Source organism: Haliaeetus leucocephalus, unplaced genomic scaffold (assembly GCF_000737465.1).
Source record: "Haliaeetus leucocephalus isolate CR32 unplaced genomic scaffold, Haliaeetus_leucocephalus-4.0 Scaffold0, whole genome shotgun sequence".
Classification (NCBI taxonomy): Eukaryota; Metazoa; Chordata; class Aves; order Accipitriformes; family Accipitridae; genus Haliaeetus; species Haliaeetus leucocephalus.
Window position 1 is genome coordinate 12,610,151 of NW_010972436.1, and position 18,183 is coordinate 12,628,333.

Here is an 18,183-nt window from a genome sequence, read left to right on the forward strand (position 1 = left end):
GTGCTACTTAGCATGTCTCAAGAAAGCTTCCTAGTGCAACTCCCAGTCCTGTCAGGAAAGGGACTTTTATTAGCAGCTCTGTTGAGGTCAACAGGCTTTTGTCTTTGGGAATCTCTAAGAATATCAGCTGGCAAATTGCCCTTTCCCTCCAAACTGCTAAGGAAATACAGGTCATACGATTGGACAGGATCAACTGCAACAGCAAGGAACCTCTCAATATACAGCTAGTTCAGGAAGATCTACAGAACATCAGTCTCCCCACACAATTATGCTTCCAAGCACTGGAGAACCCTATATCGAGCTGAAGGCCTGTAGTACAGGATTAAAAAAAGGATCAGATGAAATCAAGCATTACCAATTTCCCACCTCCTTACATGGGAACTTGCTAAATAAAACTTCAGAGGACAATAATCAGTGGGCCATACCCCACAATACAGAAAAGGGCTAAAAAAATCAGACCCAGCAGTCCTTTCCAATTTTCTGTTCTCTATGACACTTTCCTTACATGCTTCCGATACTGCCAGTATGCTGCTTGTTCAGCTGAGCAATGTATGATTTTCCAGCATCTCCCAGTTTTGGCAAGGCAATTGCTGTGCACAACTACAGACACAGCCTCCACATCTCACAGCTTCACTGCCCTGCTTGGTAATGTGAAAAAGCTGCCTAACCTTAGAAAGATCACAAGGGCGCAGAGTTTCCCAGCTTACATGGAATCTTCTTGAAAAGCCATGCAAGTAGAAGGTTTTCCTGAGAGCAACTCAAGCAACATCCTAGTCATAACATTTTTTCTATACCTGAATTTTGGTCCTTAAAATGCCTCCTCTATGAAGGATCTGAATTCCCTCCCAGCACTAAAAACATGTTTAGTCTTTGAATGAAGGGATGGACCTCAACTCAGAACAGCACTTCCCCTCTTCCCATGGAAATCTGGCAGCAGATTGTCCTAAGAAATAGGGAAGAAAGAAAATGACAAACCTACATTACTCCACAGTCTTTCCTCCTTCAAGAGGCACCACTGCCTTCTGGATGGCATTTAGCTGGACCTTGCTTTGTTTAAAGAAAGTCTAAAAGAGAACGATAATAGGCATATTGCTTGACCCTAAGGCTCTGCAATGTTTTAAAGGAAAGGGGAGGAAGAGAGGAACTCTTCTGCCTTGTTTAAGCTAGTGTTTTGGGCTTGTGTGGTGGGGTTTTGGCAGTGGGGGAGGGGGCTGCAGGGGTGGCCCCTGTGAGAAGCTGCTAGAAGCTTCCCCGGCTTAAACCACAACAGCTAGTTAAGGCCAATTCAGTGGCAACAGCAGAGACAACAATAGTAGACATTGTACTGTGGGTCTTCTTTGGGTTGTAATTTTGGCAATTCCCAATCAAGTTCAGGCTGCCTGTTTGGAAGGGTGAGATGCATCTTGTAAAACCTTTCACTTGAAGGTTACTAAAAAGATGCAGTCCATTACGAAAGGAATCATGCAGTGTTGCTGCAGCAGCTGATTTACCTCTTCAAAAGCACCAGTGCCACCTTAATTGAAGGCTCTTGTTGAGGGTATTATCCAGATTCAAGAACAGTGGACAGAGAGAAATAGCTATACCCTGGGATCAGACACTTTTCCAAAACTGGGGCAGAGCAACTTGACCTAGAACCTAGAAAAACAACAGATTTACTACAAGCTAGAGGAGCTCTTCTTTGTTTCTAAGATCTATGTAAATTAGAAAAGCTGTAGTGCAATCATATAGTCTGTTATTGTAATTATAAAGCTAATCAAGGGCTTCAGAGTTAATAATAGCATTAAGGCACACAATCAAATAGTGAAATGGAATGAAAGATAGAAAATGCAGATTATTAGAAAACTAACAGTAATTGTCAAACTTCAGAACACGAAAGCCATAGCAAGGAGTTAGGAAAATTGCAATAGAAACCTCAGGGTGACGTTTTAAAGTTAAAAGCATTTATTTTTGCACTTAGTGTGCCAGCATCCACTGTTTGCTGTAGTATCCATACTTTTTGTTTTAATGCTAGAGAATGAAAGATGGTTGGAAATTTTAGACCACTTTCTGAATATTTCTAGTTAAACTCACAAACATGTTTGTATTTAAGATTTAGATCCTACAGAAGCATGATAGTTTCTTACATTTTACTCACTTTGTTATGAGTCTGTACAACTGAAAGAAATAACAGGTCAAGTAAAATATGCAATAATACTTAAAACAGATGTTGATGTAAATTCCAGTGGAAAGAAAATATTTGTTTCGATGTATGCACTTTCTTAGAGCTTATTTTTCTTATATTGTGCAACTACTGTATTTGAAAGCAGACACTGTTAAGAATGAATTTGTTTAAAAAACAGTTAGAAGTGGTTTTGTGAAAGCCTGTCAAAGAACTGAATGTCCCAACTTTTAAAAATTTCCTGCTTCACAGGACACAAAAAATCACCAACTATATGGGGGAGAGAAGGGGAGACTATCTGACCTTTTATCTCTCTCTCAATATAAATTTCACTGTATTGATGCAGTCCAAATTATATAAACTGTTGAGCCAATTCTGTACTATTTCAACGGGAAAAGAACACTCTTCAAGCTTTGAAATTTTATATATCAAAACATTAATTGGGCTCAGTGCTTCGAAAACAAAGTCAGAGGGTTGGGAAAAATTGTTAGGTGCTTTTAAAGCTTTTAATTTCAGCTCTTATATTTATTTTCCTACTGATACAATGTGATCAAGAAGCTATTGCGCCCAGGAGAAATGCATCCTGTAGTCACAGGGCTGAAACAAACTGCTATTTTACAAGGTTAGAGATCTGGAGTATGATTTCTATTCCAGGTTAACAGACTTACATGATTTTCTGTTGGAAATTTTCAGTGGCTGAATCTGCACTTCTGGTCTTCTTAGTGCAAATCTCCTATAAAATGGGAGGTGGTAGGGGAAAGACACAAACTCCTCAGTTTTCACTGCAAGTTTGAGATTAATAAACACTTAACATCATGAGACTATTGCAAAATATCCAGAAGATTTTATAAGAAATTAACTTAAAACAATGCAATCTATTCACAATCTAAAAAAACTAAATCCTCAGCCTCAAATTTTTGTAAGCTCTCAAAAACCTGCTGCAGTTCTTATTCCTGCATAGTACATCAGTGTGAATACAGATACTGATGTGCTATTTCCCATATGTTTTTTCTTTCAATCTGGATCAGTGTTATCCTATCGGGTTTTGTCATTATTAATTCTAGCCAGACAAATAAGGAAATCCAAAGTATTTCAGCAACAGGTTTCCAAGTTCAGTTGTCTTGCTGGAAATGCAGGTTTATCATACCCGTGTGATCTATGAGCATTACATACGACAACTATGCTAACATAACAACTCGGCAAATAAGTGTCTTCTCTTACTACAAAAAATAATGAAACTATGCTTCTCAGTAGCTCACCTCTCCTGGAAATGCTTTGAAGGGATCAAGCCTGCTCTGGGATTGGCATCACCTTCGTGTTTGGCCTGCCACCAGGTCGCATCATCCTGGCTCATGATCTGAAGGATATCTCCTTTTCTGAAAGCAAGTCCAGCTTCTTTACAAGGAATTGCTTTATCCTCATTAGGATCATAGTCAAACAGAGCTCTGATAAACATCTGAAACAAACCGTGTTTTGTCTTTAGAATCAAAATATTACATGCAATCCAAAGGTGTCTCCCTTTTTCGCTTTTACTGTTCAAAACCATTGAACTAAATAATGTAAAGCACTAAACATTTACTGCTGTAAAACATGCTTATGGACACCTCACAGTAGAAGTTCACATGGGAATGTTCAATTCATTGCTTCTGCAACCTCCACCCAATGTAGTAAAGGCTCTATGATACAAGGCAAATAGGACTTTGCAGGTGAATGGTGGGCCATATGGGGAACTGAAGAGAAGATACTTTTGAAGCAAGGTGCTATCAAGTGTCTTCTACCCAGTGTACAGTGGAAGAAAAGGAGTACTTGGAAGCAAGCCAGGTCCTCGCAGAAGATGGAAGATTACCTATGTCAACTTCACAGCTGTAGAGTTAGGGCTTAAGAACCATGTTACACCCACTTGTAAATCCAGCACGTAAGTATTGAAGTGTACGGTGCGCTGCACACTGTCACATTAGAAAAACTGAGTTCAGAGGCATAAATCACATTCTTGGTTCTGTCATCCAAGCAAACAATATATAACCTCAGTATAACAGTTACTGCAATAGCTTCTGAAATAGTCTTGCCTACCTTGCCTTCCTTCACTGGCATTTCTTCCTTCACACTAGGTATAATTTTAAATGTAATTGCTCCTTGAGACTGAGCCTGGTGAACATTTGAAAAGAAAATGTACTGAGAATTAAGCTATACATTTCAAGGAAATCTTAAAAGGAAAAGAAATTCAAATTAATGTAGAAATACTCAAATATAATGAATCTATCCTCTCCCAAGCATGATCCGTGGAATTTGACAGCTTCACCACACCAAACTTTGCATTGCAAAGATTAAAATACCCACTTGAAATGCTCGGTTTTATTTGCTTCACTGGTGGGCAGAGATGGACTGGGACCTGTATGTTTCAGAGGTCCCACTTCTGCACTGAAAGCAGGCGCAAATGCTACAGCTAAAATGTATGCATATGAGAAGCAACCGCTGGACTCCTGGCACAGTTTGGACATCCCTGGAAAATCCAACTAACATTTCATTTCTCAAAAAAAACTGATAGAAAAATTCAAACAGGCTTGTGCCATATTTATCATATAAAACTATTGGGGGGGGATTTATTCTTTTGGCAACTTTAAGAAACTAGAAAAGAAAAACATATTTGAATAGACTACGTGTACTAAATGGAAAAAAAGCCCTCTACTATAAATCTTAAAACAAGTTAGCCATCATCAACCACCTCATCCATTCATCTTTCCCTATATCCCACTTAAAGTGTGTCTGGCTGTATTTTACTTATTAACCACAATATATTCCCACTGCCTCAGTGACATTTTGCTATTGAAGGAAGTGCTAATCAGCTGGAGCCTCTGCTACTATTGCATGCAGCCGACAAGTTTCATAAAACTAGCAGAGTGCAACAGAGAGCCAACGATTTAAGCAAAATGGAAACAGGCCTGTCCACTACCAAGCGAGACATACTTTTGCCGGCACGTCTGCGATCCAAGAGCTCACTGTTTGACAAGCAGCAGCCAAGTTCTTATTTTACCAGTCCTAGGACTGGAATCAATAATTCTGTTACTTTTGAAACAAGCTCTAACTAGCTTTTGATGTTTATATTGTTCCTCAAGGAGGTAAATGGGGAAATTGTTCACACCTTTTCTAGCACTATTGTGTTTCTAGAGATTTTTAAATATTAATTTTTGCAGGAAAATATGTTTCTGTAGGGAACACAAAACCATAAAGCAAGTATGAGTATCAGCGGGCTAACACTTGAAATGAATCATCTTGGTTATTGAACCAAAACTGTGAGACAGCTGCTCAATTCAGCAGGACAGCAAGGTATGTATGTATATAGAAATGCCTACAACATGAATATAAAGAGCTGTCATGACCCTCATCAGTTTCTTTGCTGTAAAAATATTAAATATTTCTGAAAAACTCTAAATTAAGTAAATTTGTGATAGTGGTCCGTAAGTAAGTAATTAGGCTGGCTTTAGAGATTGTGTAGTTCAGAGGAGTGCAAACATAATCATATATATGGATATATACTGCAAGTCCATATAAAATATAATCTTAATATACTAGTTATACAAGCTATCAAGTACATGTATTATGAATTAATTTGCACATGGAGTTAGTGCATTATTAATGAATACATTTAAAATAGTTTGAATTCGACAGATCATGGTGTGCCTCAAACACTGTAGATTATACTTGAGATCTGCAACATTATTTATAGCCATATTACTGTCATTTAACTCTTTACAAGTAATCTATAATTGCATATATATGTAATGCGTGGAAAATCATTCTTTAAGAGAAAAGAAGTAGAGGTTTGTAAATGATGGCACTGAAAGAAAAGGCATTATTGTAGAACATACTTTTTTCTAAGAAATACACCAGAAATCTTAAGTCTAATTACTTTTTCTTGACTCCCTAAATTAATTTTAAAATGTTTGGTATTTACCAAAATGTGTATTATTTCTTCAGGTTTTTTATCATCTACAGGAATCCCATTGACTTCCCTCAGTTCATCACCAACATGAATAAGACCTACAGAAGACAGAGGAGTTGTTAAACTGTAGCTATGTATTATACAAAAAATGCCACTACCTTTCAGCTTTTTTCTCCCTTGTTCATCCACTTTAAGCTCTAACTTAAAAGCAGGAATAAATGGTGAACCCAACACCACCTACTGTCCTCACAGATAAGTTTTGAGATTGTTGGTTTACTCACCTCCCTTCCTTCCTCCTGAAAATTAGTACCATTTCTCTATGACTTTTCCAGACTTTCATGCAGATGTTTGAAAAAATGTTTGTGCCAATTCTTTTTCTACTCATACTACTTTCTTATTGCTACACAGCTGCAAGTACTGCAAAGATCACTTAGGCTGTGAGTGCTAATTTGTGGCACAAATGCTTGCTAATTTAACAATAAACGTATCTAGATTTACTCTGTTACCCCACCTAAGTGTGAAACACAGCTGTCCTAGATTCTCTTCAGTGAAAAGAGGCACTTTAGAGTATAATGCAGGACCTCTTGCTCGAGTTCTTGCAGACTTTGAGCATCACAAACTAAACAACAGCAGTCAAGGATGTGCTGGTATTTTGAGAATTACCAGCTGAAACTCCAAATGGATGTCCTAATATAAAACAATGCAACCATCCTGAGTTTCTCCATCAGCAGGTTGTAATCTTGGCATATCCCATCATTTCTAAGGGGATGCCTTCAATTGGAAACAAACCATGATGTATCTAAAAAAAAACCCTGTATCTGCTAACTCAAGGGTACCTGGTTGCAACTGAATTGGGGAAAAAACTCAGCACGAATACTTTCACCAGTATTGAAATATCACTTTGGAAAACTGTCCAGACCCCAAATATTTTTGTGTGTGATAGTGACGTATTTAATTTCTACACAATATGCCATTTTATCTCATCTTGTTCCAAGTTCTAGAACTTCAACGGCTAGTGCCAAGCAGCAACACCTTACCACTTCTATCTGCAGCTCCTCCACGCATTATCCTGGCCACCACAATTGCACCAGTATGTTCATCTCTTTTAATAGTAGCTCCCTTGGGTAAAAAAAAAGAAAAAAAGAAGTTATTTGGTTAATCTCACCATAATTTTAATTCACTACATTAAAAACCATTTGCTAAGTAAAACTGCAAAAAGTTGACATCGTATCAATATATGAATAAGCCAGAAATGATACTTGCTCATGAAAAGAATATACAAAATATGTTGCTCTATTACCATCCTCTTAAAATGGGACTTCTTTTCCATTCAGAAGTAACTCACGCATTCTGTATGTACACAGCTTTTAAAAAAGGACGAACGATAGAAAAAGTTTACTTTCCAACTTAATGTTAATTCCAGCATACCTTACTTGAGTCTGCTGCTAAAACTGTACTAACCTACTGCTGAAAGTTGATAAATTGTTGTTCCTACATTAAAACAGGCCACGTTACATACTGTGGGTACAAAAAGTCTATCCGTGTTCATAATTTTTGCACTTTACGCTCAGAACTGCACCCACTGATCGTCATTTTGCTTTACAGTGTTACCAATAAATAAACATGACTTTGAGAAATGCCCCCGCACATCGGGGCTCACCTGGAATACCTGCGGGACAGAAATGCAGAGGAGGGGAACATTTCCTGAGTTAGTCATGACTGTTTTCATACATTACACAAACACAGGGCAAGGTATTTAGGTAAAACGACATCATGTAGCTAAATTTCCAGCGAACAGCTGTCTAGATGAGAAAAATGCCTTTGTAACAAGAACTGCGAGGGTACGCTGAAAAGAGGCACAGGGCGATGGGGAAGCAGCAGACAGCGGCAGCGACAAGCGAGGAGGGAAGGGACCTGGAGGCACAGAGCCGCGGCCAAGCTGCGGTGCCAGTCCTTTCGGGCAGACGGGAAGGAGTGAGGGGGGACACGCGGGGCCTGCTCGGGAAGACAGAATCCACAGAATAAGGAGGGCGATTTTAGCTAGATAAGTCATACTGTATAATCACCTCCAGAAAGGTTATTTGATCCAGTATTTTTAAAAACCAACACGATAAAAAGCACCTCCTGGCCAACAGCTTTTTAGCTGCACGTGATTACATGGCCATGTTAATGTCATTAGTTACCTGCAATAGCTCTAACTTTGTTAATCGACAGAGATGTTTAGGACTCTGGCAGGTAAGTCAATTTTCTGAAAATTTCTGTATTTGTGATTAGTGAATGAACAGTATTGCTTCACCTCTAAGTACAAGACAGTGCTACGTACACTCCGCCATCACTGGTTAGAATTTCCTTCCATCAGAGAAGTGTTGTGTTGAAGCAAGGTACAGAAGTACTTTATAAAGTTCCTTGAATAATTAAATTGCTTTTACAGCTACCTTTCTATATTTGTTTAGATTAAACATGAATATCATGTTTATCACGACTTCAATTTTTAAGTGTTTCACGATTGTGAAGCTGACATAAGTACAAATAAATAATGGGGGTGACATTTTACTACAGTTAACAATTTTACTGACCGTAAATAAACTTCTTTCCCTTTCCCTCTGCCTCTAAGATGGCAACACAGCACAAGAAAAAAATGGGAGATTAACTTATATTTTACTATATGCAAGCTGCATTTATTGCAAATAGAGAAAAATTAAAACAGTCACCACACAATATTCTCTTTGGCTGAAACTTTAACAGTAGCCAGCACTCCACAGCAAAATTGATGTGCTGTGTTTGTGCATTTTATTTTACATCTTAAATTTATTAGTAAGACATTCTATGCACAAGCAAAGTAATTCTGCAATTTGCCAGCCTTATTCTTATGTGTTGTTTATAATGTAATTGTATCAGTAAGCATTTGTTTGTATTACAGTTTCAAATGAGTATGAGAGCTTCAAAAAGATAAAAGATTTAGCTGCAGCTAATCTCACTTTAAAAACTCATGATTAGACTTCTCTGCAAAAAGAATTGCATACCATTAGGAATATACTAAACAAAGCACTAACCCCTCTAGCCTATGTTTCAATATTGAGTTCTAACCTTGCAGCAACAGCTATTAAATTGAAGTTTATTATTAATATCTGCATAGTTATATCTGTTTAAAAGTACAAAGCGTCTTTTTTTTCTGAATATATCCATCAAAAAGAAAAAAGCAGTATTAGGATGCTAGAGCCAAATATAAATACAGGACATTTCCACTATATTGTCCATATTAAACAGAGGGTCTCCTAATTCATCAGGAAAAAAGCCTTGTACAGAAAGGCTTTATGCAGTTTACCTAGAAGTCAACACTATTAAATGCCACCAAATGCAAAAGGCAAGCAATGACTGACAGCCTCCTAACTGTGATCACCCAGCTACCCCAGCCCAGTGCTGATGTCTGGAAATGAGTACTTCACTTTGTTTTTAGACAGAACCCCAAAAAAAACACTTGTGTGTGATCAAAGACCACAGTATTGACCCAGACGGCATCTGGAAGTAACAACAAGGCTCTTGTCCAAGTGGAATGGTCACTTCATGCTCTACGCGATTTTCACTACAAAATGAATTTTCCTAGCACAGATTAGCCGATTTGAAAGATGCCCCAGTAAAGATAACAGGTAAATAGGAATTTTCAAACAAAGCGCAAAATCAAGTTCAAATTTACTGGGAAATTATTTAACCCAAGTTAGCTCACTCCTAATAACTCCTCTACAGCAAACTCAAAGTGAAAGGGCAGGTCCATGAAAAGCACTATTTGAGTTTATGTATTTTTGCTGTACCTATAGTACACAGAGAAAAAAAGGGGGTTCCTTAAATTCCCCTTCCCTCCCAATTTAGAACACTCAAAAAGAAATCATCAAACACAAGTAGATTTCTTTTTGAAAACCCGAAGAGCTGATTTTCTGAAAAAGAAGCTTCTCTTGTACTGTTGCCAGCCCTGCTTAAACTATGAAGTATATATAATCTGGCAAGAATTTCTCCTTATGAGATGTTCAGCTCCAGTACTTTCAGTTACATGTGCAGTGCAGCTCCTCATTTAGAGCTTTAAAAATGGAAGAAGGTTAGACTGGACCTTGAGAGCTGGAAAATATTTTCAGTGTTGCTAGCCAAAAGTGTAAGTTACCCTAAATGAGACATATACAGATGTAATAGCATAGCTCAGTTTAAAATACTTTTAAAGGGAAAAATAAGGAGTTTGGGAGCCATATGGTGATCAGACTAAGAAAATGTTTAAAGGTGTACTATGCAAAAGCACTAAAAGTAATACAAGGCTCTTTCACTGTTTTTTGGGTTTTGGGGTTTTTTTCATTTTTAATGTAGTAACACTGATTGGTGAGCATCACTCAGGGTTTCACAGATGTGAGCTTTATTAGTTCTCCATTTATCTGCTGGTTCCAGAACATAAACATTATAAGCCTTTATTTTTAAAGAAAGAAAGACTACATCAATATTACTACATCAGTAATATTTTTGCATACGTTTCTGTTAAACAAAAGCACATGCAGATGTTGAATGCAAATAAGTACTTCAAGAAGCCTTATTTGAATTCATTCTCTATTGAAAATGTAAATACAAATATCAGTTACCTACCTTATAGTGAAGAGTTATTTAAAAGTTGATGCCCACATACATGTAGACTATGCACACTAGAGCTCTGCCTAGACCCCAATTAATCCCCCCTGTAAAACAGTTGGGTTCATTCACTAACAAGAACCAAGCTACAAGGACTCAGAGTAAGAGGCGAGCAAGAGCTGTAGAATCTGCATGGGCAGAACATGTAAACGACTCCTTTAAATCACTGCAATTAATTTCACCCAAGTTCAGCTATAGAAATCAGGTATCTAGTTCAAGCCAGGTGTCTAGGCTCCTGCTATAGTTAATGAAAAGAAATAGGCAGCTCTGAGAATGAATCATCCTTTCATTAAGGCAGGCATCTCAAATAGATGGCATGGTTCATTCTCTGGAGCTGCCTATTTTTCTCTTGACTATAGACACAGCATAGATACTAGTTTTCAAATGGCTAAATTTATGTGAAATGAATCTGTCATGAAGAAGTAACCACCTTACCATGAATAAGCATCCTATTCAGAATAACTGCACGACATCTGTAACAAACCTGGAATATCATTTGGGAGCTGGAAGTAGTGAGAGGCCAGGAACTGAACTCCTGGTAGTGTGGTTGTACATCTCGGGTACCAGGAATGCTAACCAGGAACATGGCAGTGGCTAAAAAAGCCCATGAGAGGCAGGCATAAGTAAAAACCCTCAGAGTTATCTAATATAAAGCCTAATTATAGCCAGGTGAATTTTGGAATCTCTGAAAAGAGATGTTTCTACTTCTCTTCATGTAAGGTTCAGAGATGTTCTAAATTACTTTGTTCAGATAAAACCTCTTAACACAATTTTACCTTGCTTGAGTGAGACACTGCTAGAATGGCATTTGCTAATAGAGCATTTAGAAACAAAAACAAAACCCAAAACTGTGGAAGGATTAACAAAAAGTTTAAATCATCTCTTCCAAAAAACTGGAGGAAAGTTCAGCACTGACTTCTGAACTGATGAAATCTGGCAAACAGAAGGCCCTCCTACAAACCATGTGTTTCCCTCTCTTTTGAGATGATTACTCCTGGGAACTCAGGCTTCATTAATATGAGATTAACACCGGCTCAGAACACCAGTGAGGTGCTTAACTCAGAGAAAAGCATGAACAAGTACAAGAGGAAATGTGGTGCAGTTTTATATAAAAATGGTCACTAGATATATTCCAAAGAAGCTAAGAGAGTGCCTAATTTGCTTCACAGAGACTACTGTTGAAAGTCATCCAAAGGAGATATCCAATTCAAGAACATCCAGGGTTTGCAACTGATGTAAAACTTACTGCTTTGCAGAAAAACAATCTCTAATGTTTGTGTACAAACAGAGAATGAGAATGTATCTGAGGTGAAATAAAAGCTCAGAGAGTTCAGTTATCTTCAAGTCAAGAAACCAGACCAGAAAAAATATTGTATGGTACCTCCAATCTCAAGCTCAGTAGCAAGAATCCCGATATAACGATGTAAGTGGAAGTCAGACTTTTTGACTAGAGAATAGTGAATAGATAAACTGAACAAGAAGAGACTCTTTGATCTGTACTAAGAATATCCAAGACTTTAGAACAAGCTCTGAAGGAAAAGCCATTAAAAAGACATGGAAATAAATAGAAAATGAAATTTTAAATAGTTTAGTAAACACAGATCATGGCATATCCTTTCTTAAGTAAAATAACTTCAGGAAGCATAAATGCAGTAGATATAATATACCTAGTATAAACCTGTTTCTATTTATTCTCCCATGCCATATTTTGGTAAGACATTATCTGAATTACTATCCATGTTTCTTCTCACCCCTTCCTAAGGGGGCGGGGAGGGGGAGCAGAAATCTGGGGAAGACAAAGACACAAATAATAGGTTTGTTATGTATTGTCGTCATGGTGTCATAAGTTGTCACTATAAATCTGCCACAAAGAAATTAATGTTTGACGTTAACCTTAATAATGTTAAAATGGATTGAAGGTGGGTTATGGAAGAGGACGCTACACACTATTCTTCAAAGTCTTCCTGGAGATGAAGTAACATGCAAAATAGAACTCACCGTAAGCTCTTCTCCAACAAAAATAAAACATCAAGATAGGCTGGAGATTTGGAAAGACCACAAATACTCCTTTCCTGTACAGATAAGGTACAATCTTAGAAATGTTGGTTAAAGACCAGCTTTTGGAAGTCATTCAGGCCAATCTCCTACTCAGGGCAGGACACTACTGTCAATGCCAGATCAGGTCAGCCATTGCCTTATGGTATAGGGTGGACATCTCTGGTTACTCTGCTCCAGTGCTGGACTTTGCATCTAATGAAATACTTCTACTAATTCTCAAATTAAACCTCACAGGGCTGCAACTTGCCCCATGTCTTAGCATCTTTCACTTCTGAGAAGGGTTTGACTCTACTGTCCTTGGGAGCTCCCCACTCTCAAGTAGTTGTAGGCTGCAATTAGCTCCCACCCTTTGCCTCTTTCGAGTAATAGGTCTATCACAGATTCCATTATAAGGCTGTTTTCATCCTGGAAAATAAACTAAGCAGTCTTAAACTGAAGAACTGAGTTCTCTCACATTTTTTATGTTTTCCATGGCTGCCGTCCTGCCTAGTAAAAGAAAGTTCTAAAAAAACCCTCTCTGTTACCTCCTTAGCACAAAAGATGCACCTTTTAAGAGACTGTACTGATTTTGGCTGGGATAGAGGTAATTTTCTTCACAGTAGCTCATATGTTGCTGTGTTTTAGATTTGTGTTGATAACACAGGGATGTTTTCATCACTGCTGAGCAGTGCTTACCCAGAGCCAAGGCCTTCTCTGCTTCTCACCCCACCCCACCAGCGAGGAGGCTGGGGGGGCACAAGGAGTTGGAAGGGGACACAGCCGGGACAGCTGACCCCCACTGACCCAAGGGATATCCCAGACCATACGGCGTCATGCTCAGCATATAAAGCTGGGGGAAGAAAGAGGAAGAGGGGATGTTTGGAGTGATGGCGTTTGTCTTCCCAAGTCACCGTTAGGCGTGATGGAGCCCTGCTGTCCTGGAGATGGCTGAACACCTGCCTGCCCATGGGAAGGAGTGAATTAATTCCTTGTTTTGCTTTGCTTGCACGTGCAGCTTTTGCTTCACCTATTAAACTGTCTTTATCTCAACCCATGAGTTTTCTCACCTTCATCCTCCTGATTCTCTCCCCAGTCCCACTGGGGAAAGTGAGCGAGCGGCTGCGTGGGGCTGAGCTGCCAGCTGGGGTTAAACCACAACAGACACACAGGTATCTGGAAGAGTTTAGTATCCCACCGGAGTGAACGGGCAAAAGTGGAATTTGAGGAACAGTCCAAGGATAACCTTTAGTTTAGGCAACTCTATTTGTCCCTTTAAGAGGGCTTAAAATCTCAAAAGCCAATGTATAATGTATCTTGTACAGGTTTTCAGAAAATCTCTCAGTTTTATTTTCAGAGTTGCTATTTAGCCAATCCACTTTGAGATACTATTAACTTACAGTATTTAACTCACACAAGTCTTAGTAGCAAATCACGTTTGAAACACGAAAGCAGGTAAATTAATATTTTCTTAAGATTTTTCTGACAAATTCAAGAAAAAACAATAAGGATGTTTTCATTAATATTCAAAATAAGCTACTCAATTAGAACTCATCTCATACTACATGTTCAAATTTCTTCACACCTTTCAGAATTAATACTCTTTCTGATACTAAATCCTAAAGTAAGTTCATTTTCTTCCTCAAAGAATTTCTTTGATTAAACAAAAGAAGGAAAGCCTAAAGCTGTGATTTAAATATTTAGGAAACAAAAAGGTTTAGTATGTTAAAACAAAGTAAAAACTTTCCATATGGTCAAACTTTTAATTATGCCCATGGGCACCTGCAGTGGGTCAATACCAAAACTTATTTCTTGTTTATTGATGCCAGAAATCCATCAAGAATAAGAGTGATAGTAAGATATCTACTGTGGGACAAGCTACCCCTGTAGATCTAACAGAGGCATCGCTCTCCCACTGTCATCTCAAGTACAAAATCACGGCTTTCTCTAAGTAACTTTGCAGATATTTCTTCAGGATTGCTATCCATTAAACCAAATATCCAGTATAACATAAAACAAAGCTCTTACTGGTTTGCAGGAGAAAAAGAATATAGTTAAATTTTATACAGGATGACTCCCACTGTACAGCAAATAAAAATAACCAAATCAGTAAAGCATTTTCATATTCTTGTAATACAACCTAGTTTTAGTCCTTTCATTTTTCCAGATATCCCCATGAAGATATTAACTTTCTAGTATTCATAATCCAAAGTACAACAACAGACATCTTAAATTTGCCCAGGTTTCAATTCAAGTATTTTAAAATATGTTTTTACGCTTTCTTTTCAGTGTATCAAAAGGTCACATTTTTTTACATGAATGCTAACAGGCACAGTTCAAAACAAAGGTCAAGATTTCTTTGGGGATTCATTCTCCCTCTCTCATCTTAAAACAAGTTCATGATTCAAATTCAGGATAAAAGATGAATATATTACCGATGTAAATACTCAGACTGGCCCACATATATAATGCTCAAACACCATGAATGAACACATTCTTATTATTCATTTCATGTGCTTTACTAATGATAACTGTGAATGGAAGTCACAAGTGCATTATTGAATGTTATGAATAAAAATGCATAATGTCCATCTATCTACATTTCAAGTTAATGTCACCCATTCACATTCATAATCCGAACACTCCCCACCCTGCGCACAAACACAAAACCCCCAAACAAAAGACAGGGTTACTTACCAATGGTTCCCTGTTTTTGACAAGCCTGATTATTTTAACTGAATCTTCTTCCTCATCAATATCATCAGGCATGGGGGGCAAGACAGGATCGTAGTTCTTCTGAGCAACAGTATCATGTACAGAGAGCAAAGCCTGAAAACATTAATAGTCAGTATATTATTTGGCATCTGAAAAGTTTATGAAAGGCAAAGAAGACGATATTATTTATAGCCTGACTCTACTACCGTGATGCATATAGATTGAATATAATTCTTGTCTACAATTTTAACACGTCAAACTGATGAAACAACTCCACAAAGTATATGTTTTCATATACACAATGTATGCATCTAGTAAATTGTGGATACAGAACAGTGTCTTCATACACTCAAAAATACCAAGTGATTTGCACATTAGCTTGAAATTACAAGCATTATGAACAGGAGAAAACCTAAGTCTCCTAAAGTAAGAACATCATTCTACTTTTCCTAGATAAAAAGTTTCTTTGATAGAGTAAGCAGTCCTGTAACAAAAATAAGCAAAATAAGTATCTTCCAGTATTTCTGCTCAAGCATGAGATGCATGACATTAAGCTGTTGCCCAACTATTCCTTTCAGAGGAGCCCTGGAAGCTTACCTGGTTACTGGATCCCTATCATACTAGTTCCCTTTCATATGAGCTCCAAATTATCTTAGGAATTTTTAATTTATTGTGGAATTCATGATTGAGATTGAGGAACATACTGCTGAGACAATTTGGTTTAGGCAGGTGCTTTTCAAACACTCTGTCGCATGTCTTGCCTCCTTCCTTTCTCTGTTGGTTTTCCAGTTCATGCATAGCTTGAATAATAGATTTTTCAAAGAAAAGCCTAACAAAGCCTGACAAAGGGTTTAATCTTAAAAATAAAATAATTTATAAACTTGCAGAAATTAAAAAATCTTGAAAGTCAAAGGAATTTAAAAAGGTCATTCTCCTAAGGCTCTAAAAAAAAAATCTCAGCTATAATCTAAAATTCACAGCTTCTTCTAGATACAGAACTCTTAAAGTTCTATTTTAAAAAGTCTTCATTATTTGTAATACCTTTCAAACTGGTGAAAAATAGTTAAGTAATGCTTTTACTTTTGCAGTGAAAACTATGCATTATAGCAGGAATAACAGCAACAGCCATACATATAACTCTATATACTGCTTTCAGTTGCTTTTCTTTTCAAGTAGTTCCTCCTAAATACTTGAATATTTTACATTTTGACCTGATATTTTTTCCCAAAGCGTCAATATTACAAAAGTTGTAGTCTGAATAGCAGGAGTAATTCACAAATTGATAACCTTCCTGACAATAAAAATAAAGCATTTTGGAAAATATTGAGATGTTTAGGATGAAGCAGAACACATCAACATTCTTGACATGGATCATATCAGAATGTATCATATCAATTACTATAATAATGAATCTATTATAACAATTACAATAATGATTAAGAAGAAACACCTTAATAAAGAACAGAGAATGGCTACATTTCTCTGATGCCAGTTTACTTGCTACTTAATAAAAGGCAGATAATATTTGACTGACTACACAAAGGACCAGAAACTATATGTTCTCACAGATAATGCAAGTGTTTTACAAAAGCATGACACTTCCACTACACTATTCCAGGATTTTTTTCCTGAATGGAGGAGACTGTAACAACAGAAAACAATTTCCAGGCAATGCTACAAGTTATCATGTCAAAAGCAGAAGGCTAAGAGCATATGGTAATCTTGAAATTCTGAAGTTTAAATCTGAAGTTAGGTTTTCAACAAAACAAACACAGGGGAAGATCATGCCTGCTTCATGAGAATTTGCTATTGTTTTTCTAATTTCCATGCATATTGTACAATTTGACAAAAACATTTCAACATGCTAATTATTTCTGGTTTTCTTCCCAAGACACAGTTATAAATTTGTACTATTTAGCATGAGAAATTACCAGCTCCCTCCCACCAAAGATTAGTCTTACTTTAGATCTAAGCTAAAAAGCTCAGGCTAGCAATTATAGTTCCTCCTGGAAATGTGTATTATGAAGCTTTACATATGTAAAAGCCACGCAATCACATGCAGTCCTCTAAAGATGTACATGAAATATCAAAGATATACTAAAACAAAAGTAGCGTTTGCTTTTACTTCAGGCTACTTACAGTTAAGACTTCTAAAACTAGTCTTCTGCAATTACGTTTTTCCACATAAAGCTAGGGCACATTCATGGACTGGTTCAATTTAATGAGGTTCTATATTGCAGTTTAAAAACAATCAGGCAGATAGAGAAAACAGATGAAAATAATCTAAAGCACCACTTCCAGAGTAAAAGGCAGCAACTTAAAAACATGTTCAAAAGAACCCTTCACAGTGAAACTTGCAAAACAGATTCTGCCCACTACTACACTGAATTATGCCACCACTGTTAATAAGATACTTCCCTGCTCTGACTGCCAGAGCAGGCTCCTGGACACTGCATGCAAAACAACGATGCAGCCCAAATATTATAAAGCAATGCCAATCAATGCCTGGTAGTTATGATGCTTTTCTTCACTCACAACTGGAACTTATCAACCGCTTCCCTCCTCCTCCCAAAAAACACATTAAACCACACTGTACTATAGTTTTCAATATAAGATCTTTTCCCCAGACTCTAGTACTACTTTATCTCAGTGCAAAGATGCATATTTTAGGTAA

The 18,183-nt window shown here is 37.4% G+C and overlaps 1 protein-coding gene across 2 annotated transcripts in view; it reads right to left on the reverse strand.

Moving 5' to 3' along the window:
• The window catches only part of MPP7 (membrane protein, palmitoylated 7 (MAGUK p55 subfamily member 7)), a 149,364-nt gene that overhangs the window by 30,068 nt on the left and 101,113 nt on the right, over positions 1-18,183 (reverse strand). For both annotated transcript variants that reach the window (XM_010583734.1, XM_010583824.1), the window contains exons 6-11: positions 15,492-15,623; positions 7,136-7,217; positions 6,111-6,196; positions 4,229-4,303; positions 3,418-3,614; positions 2,827-2,891 (exon numbers count right to left, since the gene is read on the reverse strand). In XM_010583734.1, coding sequence (XP_010582036.1) covers positions 2,827-2,891; positions 3,418-3,614; positions 4,229-4,303; positions 6,111-6,196; positions 7,136-7,217; positions 15,492-15,623 — 637 coding nt within the window. The remainder of the gene's footprint in view (positions 1-2,826; positions 2,892-3,417; positions 3,615-4,228; positions 4,304-6,110; positions 6,197-7,135; positions 7,218-15,491; positions 15,624-18,183) is intronic.